The 10,570-nt window shown below is 43.0% G+C and overlaps 1 protein-coding gene across 1 annotated transcript in view; it reads left to right on the top strand.

Annotated features, from left to right (window-relative positions):
* Window positions 1–967: 967 nt before the first annotated feature.
* Window positions 968–10,570, top strand: part of LOC104540584 (kelch-like protein 24) — an 11,029-nt gene continuing 1,426 nt past the window's right edge. Inside the window, 6 exon segments of the mRNA XM_010184421.1 lie at window positions 968–1,503; window positions 1,505–1,876; window positions 6,586–6,770; window positions 8,528–8,646; window positions 9,713–9,901; window positions 10,294–10,482. Of these exon segments, the coding sequence (XP_010182723.1) occupies window positions 968–1,503; window positions 1,505–1,876; window positions 6,586–6,770; window positions 8,528–8,646; window positions 9,713–9,901; window positions 10,294–10,482 (1,590 nt within the window).

The following is a 10,570-nucleotide window of genomic DNA, read 5'->3' as shown; positions in this document are numbered from 1 at the left end:
CATTTTGCCCAGCCTCTTGCTGCCTCGGTGTATTTTGGTGGACGTTGACCCAGTTCGTGTTAAAGCTCAGTGTTTGATTAAAAAGATTGATCTTTTTTTTTGCTAGTAGTACTTTGGAAAACAGATCATTTCCCTGTCTTCAGTAAGGTGCCCTTGGTTTTTTATTATTTACAACAGTTTTAGGCAAACAGATGTAATTCTTCATTCTGTTTTGTGTGCTAAAGGTTCCCATTCATTTCTAATTGAATCTTAGATTATCAGTGAACTGTTCTTATTAGTGAACCAATTTTTAGATGCTAGGGATGAACAAGTAAAAACTGGCTGGTCAAGGTTATTCAGTAAGCTAATGTTACTTCATCGTGGTATTATAAGGCTTTATTAGGGTAGACTTTATCATGCAAAGGGAGTGATTTCTCAACTGAATTTTAATTTTGAAAATTTCAGTTGTTTTCCCCCCTTTTTGACTATTGCAGTGGTACTTGGAGGCTCCAGCTGCAACAAGGATTACACTGAAAAATGTGAAAAGCCCCAGCTCTGCTTCTTTATCCAGCAAATCTTCGGCTTGGGTTCATTGGGTGCTTTGCTGGAGCCGAGGTCTCTTGTTGTTGGTTGGTTTGTTACCTTGATCACAAGTGCAGTGCCAGTGGTGTTGGGCCATTCAGCACTTGCCATCCATGAGAGCTGCTCTCGGCGTCTATTTTGTATTTCATACGTAGCAGATAAAGCTGCATTGCCCTGTGCAAGGTGTGCAGGGATTTGCCCAGCAGTCCTGTGTCACCTCTAGTAAAGGTCTAACATTGTACCAGATCTTAGAGCAGCAAAGCAAGCATCTTGTCTGCTTCTCATGATGAAATTAAGGGTATACCAGACTGAATACCGGAATGTTTTGGTTTTTCAGACTGTAGCGCTGCGAAGGAAGAAACTCCGCCAACTTTTCTCAATGACTCTATAGCCAACTGATGTAACAATGGTACTAATCTTGGGACGCAGACTGAACAGAGAGGATAGCGGGATACGAGATTCCCCTGCAACCAAGCGGAAAGTGTTTGAAATGGACCCAAAGTCGTTGTCAGGCCCAGAGTTTTTCGACTTCTCCTCGGGATCATCCCATGCCGAAAGCATCCTCCAGATCTTCAATGAATTTCGAGACAGCCGGTTGTTCACAGACGTCATCATCTGTGTGGAAGGAAGGGAGTTTCCCTGCCATCGAGCCGTTCTCTCGGCCTGCAGCAGCTACTTCAGAGCCATGTTCTGCAACGACCACAGAGAAAGCAGAGAGATGCTGGTGGAGATCAACGGCATTTTTGCCGAAGCTATGGATTGCTTTTTGCAGTACGTGTACACCGGCAAGGTGAAGATCACCACGGAGAACGTGCAGTACCTGTTTGAAACATCGAGCCTCTTTCAGATCAGCGTTCTGCGCGACGCCTGCGCCAAGTTCCTGGAAGAGCAGCTGGACCCTTGCAATTGCCTGGGGATCCAGCGCTTCGCAGACACGCACTCGTTTTTTCAAGTGCAGGAACTTTGCGCTGCAGACGTTTGAGGACGTGTCCCAGCACGAAGAATTCCTCGAGCTGGGGAAGGACGAGCTTATCGATTACATTTGCAGCGACGAACTGGTCATCAGTAAGGAGGAGATGGTGTTCGAAGCCGTCATGCGCTGGGTGTACCGGGCAGTTGAGCTGCGAAGACCAGTGTTACACGAACTCCTGACACACGTCAGGCTCCCGTTGTTGCACCCAAACTACTTTGTTCAGACTGTGGAAGTGGACCAGCTGATTCAGAACTCCCCAGAGTGCTACCAGCTGCTGCACGAGGCCAGGCGGTACCACATCCTCGGAAATGAGATGATGTCTCCCAGAACAAGGCCACGCCGGTGAGGAATTCTTTCTTTTCCCTTATTTCTGTAGGAGGAGGATGTAGTTCCACGTACAGATGTTTGATATGCCCAGAAAAACAAATCTCTTCTGTTTTACTTTAATTTTCCTACTGGAGCCACTGCATTTACACTTCTGTATTTCCCACAATGTGTGAAGCTCACACACATCTGGAAAATGCACGTGAGTCTTATTACACAGATCACTTTATTGCTGTGAAATAATCGACTGTTGAGGTAAGTGAGGTTATGTTACCTTGCAAGTCAAATCTTTTCTAAAGGTTAATGTTTGCTAGGTGACCTCGTAAGTCATTTCATACATTAATAGTGTCTTGAAAAGAACCTACTGTGCTATGGCAGGTAAACCATTCCCTTTCCTCACCTTTTTTCTTTTTATAGCAGTCATGTAAGTGTATAGCACACCATAAAGGATGTGGATGGGGTTGTATATGCAGAGCATTCACTTGCTACATCGCAAATGCCTGACAGGTGGTGTTTACATGGATTTGTAATAGACAAGAGACAGAACAACAGGTTCTTGACTGCCAAAAAACCAAAATCTTGCATTTTTGAATAATTAGGAAACAGCTCCTGAAGTATTTCATGCTTATTCTGTGACATTGTAATAATTCAGAAGTGCTGCTTGTTAATAATGGGTTACACAAATAGGTGACTGAAGTGACCAGAAGAAATGAGGAAGAGTCCAATAGTGGCATGCATGAACAATGGTGGTTGTGATGGTTTTTTTTACTTGAGAGGTCTTTTCCCAGCAAAAGCCTTACCTCCGCATGACAGTTTAGCGTTAACTCCAGCTGACAGAAGTTATAAAATCGTGTGGTGTTACATTGAGGTGATGCAGTGATCTGGTCTGCACAAACAGATTGTGTTAGGAGTTACTCCTCTTTGTTTACTCTTAGTTGTATGTGGCTGCTGTGCGGTGAGCCTTTATTATTTCTGTATGTGTATTAAAGGCTTGCTTATAGGGGAGAAAAGGGGGAAAAACATGGCAAGCATTTACCCCATTAGGGGCTTGTCAGTCTTCAGTCCTGAAGGTCTGCACTCCCATGGTCCCTCCTTCACGAGCAGTCAGAGAGGGGCTGTATCTTCTGGGGTTTGGTGTGGTGGTGGTTGGACGCTTGTTAATCAGTTTGATAAAGCAAGCAAATACACTTGAACAGTTCAGTCTAAGTGCACGGTGCACATGTACTGGTGAATCTGAACAGCCTCAGTGTAGCACTGCAGTTTGTAGATGAAGTACCTTGCCTAATGCAGGTGATTGCTGAGGCTGGAGGGGGGTCTTGGTTTGGGATTTGGTGCCTTTTGTTGGTTTTACTGCCTTACTTACGAAGCTGTCCTGTGAATTGGAGTAGGCAGGAACAAGGAAAAGTCGTTTACAAAGAGAGAAGCTGGCTGGCCTCCCAGCAGGGATTTTTTCCCCTTTTCTATATGACATTCATGGAATAGTTCCTTGTCGTTGGTTTCTGTTGCCTGTTTGTTTCTGTTGCCTATAGCAAAAAGAGATGGTGTTTTAAAGCAGTTGCCCGGTCCCCCTCCCTCTGTTTTCATCACACCTTTTCTGGGCATTTCGGGAGGGTCTGGGGAGGAGAGGGCACTGGGAAGCTCTTTTCCTTTTCTCTTGCCCTCCTCCAAAACTGTTCCTAAAAGGAGATGGGCTGCAGGATCAGAGATTCCCACGCCAGTGCTTTTACTGAAACTTCTGGAAATGAGTTGTGATTCCGTGTGGGTGTGCGTGCACCCACGGGTGAAGTGAGTTCTGCCATTTTTATGGGGTTTTGTCGTGTTTAAAGAACAGTGTAGATTGCAATTTTCCTTTTAGAAGCCAGTGAAGAGTTACCTGAAGTAAACAAAAGTTTAAAATTTGGTGTAGCAGTTGCCTGTTCGCTCTTTTCCGCTGGGCACCACTGACAAACACAGGAGGAGGTTTTTGGTTAGGTACTTGCAAGGACACAGTGACATCTTGAGGTCATCTCTCGTGCTCCTTTGGAGCCTCTCTTGTCCCTCCCTGGTTGTGCTGCACAGAGATCTCCAGTGAGCACTAAGACATGTCCATCTACGAAGCAGAGCAGGCTCTTCCCACTGCTTTGAATCATCCTCAGATTTCCCTGTCTCTCTGAATTCTTCAGTCCCACGGTTTCTGGTCAGCTGTCTGATAACAATATGTGAGTGTTCCCTTTAATTAGTTAGAACTTATTACATCTTAACTTTTTGACACATCCTTTTATGGTTGCCTTTAGACAGCTTTAACATAGTCCCTTATTTTTCCAGCAAGGAGATGAGTTTTTATTTCACTTCACAGTTCCATCTGTAATCCCGTTTACTACCCAGAAGTGAATTAACAGGGGGAAAAAAGCAGTGCTTTACCAGAATTCCTGTAATTTGTGTCCCAAACTTCAACTGTTTTTGAATGTGATGTCTGAACTCCTGGAAGCTGATCTGTCCAGCTGACGCTGTGCTGGTTGGTGTTCTCAGCCCATCTAGAGGTCTGCGTGTAGCTGGGGACCCCTTGGGAACCCGCTCTTGGGAATGCACAGGGTTACCACACCATTGGGTCTCTTCCACTTACTGCTTTTCTAGGCTCTGCGCCTCTTCCTGGCATCTCCCCAGTGCCTGGTTTAGCTCACCTCGGGTATTCTGCACGCAGCGTTTCTCCTGAGGGCTGCAAGGAGGACTTTGTGCCATTGATTGAGATTCCTAGCTTTTTCTGGTCTCTATTCCAATACATCCTTAGTTGTTTGGGGTTTTTTGCCTGTATGGTTTTTGTGTACTCCAGTATTTTTTAATTTTTATTTTTATGTGACCTCCAAAATTAAAAAAAATTCTATGGAAACCTTAAAAGAATGCAAGATTCCTTCAAGAAAACATAATGGAGAAAATGGTTCTTAACTGAAGGCAGAACATAGTTATATAGGTACTAAAGTGTTGGGTAAAGTTTTGGTTTTCTGTGGATTTGAAATCCTACACTAAATATTTTCTTTAAGGAGCAAAACCCCAGCATAGCAATTCATAAAGCGCTCTGGTTTGGTTCATTTAGTTTTAAAATAAAGATTGATAATCTGGTACAGTAAGTGAGTGGAGACCTTGATTCTAATCTAGAAACAGAGAAGCCTTTTTCATCCCTGTTTACCTGATGTCTGTGGGCTTGCTTTGAAGGAAAATTGAGTGTCTTGCTTTAAGGAAGTTCTCTTCCTGGGTGGTGCTTTGCTGCCACAGGAATTTCCCTCTCTGATCCTTGGAGAGATCCTTTCCAGAGTTGTTCCTCCAAAAAGCAAACCCCAGTCACAGTAACCACATGGGAACCAGGAGCACGGCTGCAAGAGACTGGTCCAGGTGTCAGTGTGCTTCCTCAAATACATTCCTGCACTATAGGATCTTACAGGACCTTACCATTTACCATTGCCTTTGCCTGCTTAAAATATTCTGAGTAGAAAGACAGATGGTACATTTAAATTATGGGATTCGGTTGCAAAGAGATACGAGGACTAATTAGTTTTATTCCTGCTATATCAAAATCTGGAATTATAAGTTAATGTGTGCATAATTTCACATTAGGAAATTTGGAGATGGATCGTGCAACTTTTATCTCAAATGCAGTCATAAGTTTTATCTTTTTGAGAGAGGACTTCAGTACTCAGCAATGGTGTGAATGAGATCTGTGTTCGTACTGGGACCAGTTAAAGCACCACACAACAGAAAGGCTTCCCAAAAATGAAATCAATCTTGCATTCAGTTTTACTTAATTAATAGACAGCAGTCCTTGAAATAACTACATCAGTGCAAAATCCTTTCCTCTAAAAATGCCCCGGAAAGAAAGGATTTTGACACATGCTGAGAAGAAATTATAAACTTGACAGGAGGAGGAAAAGTTGGTCCAAGTTTGATTTGCACGTCAGGGATGGTTCATTCTCTACATTCAGATGTGGATTAACATAACGAGTTTTGTTATTGCTGTGAATATGCAATATGGATAATGCAGAAGCACCAGGTTGGTAGAGGGAAAATGAGCGTGGAATAGAATTTAAAAGCTTATCTGTGTACATTGCAGACTGTCCTAATGCTTAATTTTGCCACACTGAGTTTTGTTTTTTTGCTTTAGGCTTGAATTTTTATGTCAGCATCCCTTAATATTTCCTTCTATCGCTACGTTTGTTTTTCAGCTTTTCAACTATGCAGGTCTCCTTTTCCCTTAGTTTGGTGACTGTGCCTTCAGCTTCCCCCACCCCCAGGAAACAACCGAAAACATTTAAAACGTTTTGAATATTTAAGCAATGTAAAGTACTGTGAGTTTTGTAGAACTGGGGGGTACGGGGACTGGTTTTGTGGTGAAACAGATTGCTCACATCAGTGTTTCAGGCCTCACTTGAGCTGTTTCTAATATCTATGTACGCAATCAAAGGAAGAATATTACTAAAATAAGGGCTTTCTGTATGGTTTTAATTAATTACTTGATTTTTTACATAGTGTTGTGCAGTGCAGCTCCACCACTGACACAGAACAAGTGCTGCTGTGGGATGAGAGCTGGAAACAGTCAAGATCTGTTTGCTAAATGACTTTCTTCTTCATTTTTCTTGCTGTAGGAGTTAAACATTAAATTTTCTGACTTTTCAGGCAGTTTTGAAGACGGCGCTGTTTGTCCTCCAGGTACTATTGAATACCTTCTGCATCTTCATTTTCTGTGTTCACTCTTTTAGATCGACTGGTTATTCCGAGGTGATCGTCGTCGTCGGAGGCTGTGAACGGGTCGGAGGGTTTAATTTGCCGTACACCGAGTGCTACGATCCTGTCACGGGAGAGTGGAAGTCGCTGGCGAAACTTCCAGAGTTTACCAAGTCTGAGTATGCAGTGTGTGCTCTGCGGAATGATATTCTTGTTTCAGGTGGATAATCCTAAAACAACTAAGATTTCTTTCTTGTTTTTTGGCTTATTTCTGGTTTTTTGGTTGTTTTTTTTAAGTAATGTGGCACATCTTTGTACTGTGAATTTCCAGAAGCTCAACTCAAAGTCACTTGCTGATGTAACTGGTGAACACCAGCCCCAGACCGATCTTATTGCAGGCAAAAGTGTTTTCAGGGATTTTTGTTTGGTATTAATGAGCAGTTTTTTACAGCTAATTCCAGTTGTATTTAAAGAGGGTAGCTTACGCTTGTTAAGTGTGCTGCGTAAAAATACAGCAGTGGCCTGTCTGCAGCAACAGCAGGAAAAACTACAAGCCAAAAATCCCAAGCAGTCTTTTCACAGCAGCATTTTCTCTGCTACAAAATGTGCTGTTTGCTGGATAAAAACAGCGGTTGCTTGGCAGTACCAGCACTGGTACATTGCTGGTGACTCGCTCCTGTCATACGGCTGCCTAGACTGCAAAAAAAACCCCCAAAACCCAACACTAAAACAGCTAAAGCTGCTTCACATCGTGAATTGTAAAATGGAAACAAATTCCTTTTAGCGCCTGAGTTGTTGATAGCAGCCTTTTATAGTGAAATGAGCAATAGCTGCAGGTTTTTAAACACCTCTCATTCAGTCTTTTGACCAAACCAGAGGGCAATGTGCCCTTGAGCCAAGAAGGCCAATGCCATCCTGGGGTGGATGAGAAGGGGTGGTTGTAGGGCAGAGAGGTTCTCCTGCCCCTCTGCTCTGCCCTGCTCACACCACAGCTGCAATGTTGTGTCCAGTGCTGGGCCTTCAGTTCAAGGACAGGAACTGCTTGAAAGAGTCCAGCAGGGCCACAGAGATGCTGGAGGGAGTGGAGCATCTCCTGCTGAGGAGCGGCTGAGGGAGCTGGGGCTCTTGAGCTTGGAGCAGAGGAGCCTGAGGGGTGCCCTCATTCCTGGGGATCCATTGGGAAAGGGCAGTGTCAGGAGGAAGGAGCCAGGCTCTACTCTGGGATGGCCAATGCCAGGACAAGGGGCAGTGGTCCCAAGCTGGAGCACAGGAGGTTCAAGCTGAAGATGAGGACAAACTTTGTCAGGGTGAGGGTTATGGAGCATGGCCCAGGCTGCCCAGAGAGGTTGTGGAGTCTCCTTGTGTGGAGACACCCAAAGCCCTGGCCGTGTTCCTGTGTGACTGCTCTGGTGATCCTGCTCTGGCAGGGGTTGCCCTGGGGGAGCTTTCCAGGGCCCTTCCAACTCCTGATTCTGTAAATTTGAGAGTGCAGTTGATGGTTTAGACACCAAGCCCCATGTGATCGTTCAGCCAAAGAAATTGTCTCCTCCGGTGTGTAGTACGTGTCATTTGAACAAAATGTAAAAGGAGGATGTAGGCACGAACCAAATAGAGAACAGTTTGTGTTAGGGAGGTCCCATGAGGCACATAAAGGGTGAAGGTTTCGAGCATCTCGTCCAGGTAGTGACACTGAAGGAAATGTGAAGAGAATGAAAATTATTTCTCAAGAAATAATTTAATGTGATCTCAATGTGTTACTGGAAAAGGCACAAAGTGAAATAACTTCCTGTACGTTTTCATGTTTGAAATCCCCCAAAACTGTCCTCTTCAGTCTAAGATATAAATATCAATGGATCCTTATTTCACCTAAAAAGGCTGTCAGGCTTTCATTGCCCACTCTAGAGGGGCATGTTAATAGTTAACGTCTCTCATTCAAATGAATTTATTCAGATTGACATATTTTTGGTTTTTTTGAAGGTGGAAGAATCAATAGCCGGGATGTTTGGATTTACAACTCTCAGCTGAACATTTGGATCCGAGTTGCCTCCTTAAATAAAGGCAGATGGCGTCATAAAATGGCTGTTCTTCTTGGTAAAGTAAGAGAAGCATATTTATCATTTCTGTCATAGTGGGGATGCTTGCTGTTTATAAGAAAACAGTGGAGAAAATGTACGTATATATTTGGTATTGCTTTGTATTTCCTATCAAATAATTCTAACAAGGCATCTTTTCAAATAAAAGTATTTTAAGCAGTTAGGTTCTTCATCAGTCAGACACTGTCCACAGACATGAAAATCACGTTAGCCCTCAGGTTGTTTTCGTGTCATTGAAGTGTCTCATGACCAAGAAGCTATTTTTTGGGGGAAGCAAAGAAGCATCTGGATTCAGAAGCGCTTATAGAGTTATTTAACAAACTGGTACTGCTCTGTGCTCTTTTATTTAATGTTTTAAATTGAATTTAACCACATAAGTGCAGTGGGGAAATGGGAGGTTTTGATGTATTTTGAAGGCAGAGGTGTCTTGACATAAAACCAGATGTTGGCATCAACTGCCCGTGGGGATTTTGTTAATGGAAGTTAGGGAAGAGGTGCGTGTGGTGTCCCTTGGACTTCGAGATGAGACTTGGAGCTGGAGCAAACCGAGGGAAGCAGGCAGACACAAATAGCAATGAGCTCTGCTTCTTTAATGTGAGAGAAGCAACAGGAAAGTAAAGAAAAGTTTACAGACTGAGGGGGATGAATATTTTTGGAAGCATGTGAGAAAAAAGCAAAACACAGAAAAGCAAAGGTAAATTTGGATGGACTTTTGCTGCTGCTGTTGCGGAATGTAATCTATAAAAAGAGAAATGCAGAGAAGTGCCTTTTTTAACAAATGCTATTCAAATAGGAAGTTTCTATCTCGGTATTAATAATACTATGCTTTGGACATGTGTTTGCAGTGTCATTCCTCATGTGACTGAATGGAACTATCCAGGGAGTTTTAACCTATTATTTTGAGACCATATTTTTCTTTGGTGTGCAAATTAAAAATTTGAGGGAAGTATCCCTTCACAAACCTAGTAAATTAGGATTCTCGCAGCTTCAAATGAATTTAATTTCATATTTAAATGTAATAACCACTCTTAAAAAATAGAACGACAGTAGTGTTCATGACTTTGCACAGGTATATGTTGTCGGAGGATACGATGGGCAAAACCGCCTGAGCAGTGTGGAGTGCTACGATTCGTTTTCTAATCGATGGACAGAAGTGGCTCCCCTTAAAGAAGCTGTGAGCTCTCCAGCAGTCACCAGCTGCGTTGGCAAACTGTTTGTGATTGGGGGTGGTCCTGATGACAACACGTGTTCTGACAAGGTCAGTTACTTCTATCCTTGCTGGTTTAAAACCGGATAATACAGAGATTGGGTTGGACTGTTTTGCTGAGTGGAGTATGGAATTACTATGATACAAAAGATACAGAGAAGAGAATGTTAACTCAGCAATATGCTGGTACTGTGGTCCTTCTCATGGATACTGGCATTCATAGTTCTGTGAAGTCTTAACCCTGAGTGTTAGGTAAATAATGTTGGATATAGTGCATATGTCGACATTGAGATACGGACCTATATTTATATTGATTTAATTTTCTTGGTGAGATACTGTCCACAAGGCATGCTGCTTTGGCTCTGCTCATGTAACCTGTGTGGGTGTGCCAGGTTATGATTTCGGTTAGGCTTTTGATCTGAAATGCATGTATTTATTTTCAGGTTCAGTCCTATGATCCCGATACTAACTCTTGGTTGCTCCGTGCAACTATCCCGATTGCAAAGAGATGTATTACAGCTGTGTCTTTAAACAACCTGATCTATGTTGCTGGCGGGCTTACCAAAGCAATATACTGCTATGATCCAGTTGAGGACTACTGGATGCATGTACAGAATACCTTCAGCAGACAGGTAATGAACACTGAAATGCATGTAGACATCTGAGAGGTATTTTTTTATATTAATGTCTTGGCATGAAATGAGTATGCACTTGTTTAAA

Source organism: Mesitornis unicolor, unplaced genomic scaffold (genome assembly GCF_000695765.1).
Source record: "Mesitornis unicolor isolate BGI_N332 unplaced genomic scaffold, ASM69576v1 scaffold45215, whole genome shotgun sequence".
Classification (NCBI taxonomy): domain Eukaryota; kingdom Metazoa; phylum Chordata; class Aves; order Mesitornithiformes; family Mesitornithidae; genus Mesitornis; species Mesitornis unicolor.
This window is presented reverse-complemented; position numbering and strand designations above follow the sequence as displayed.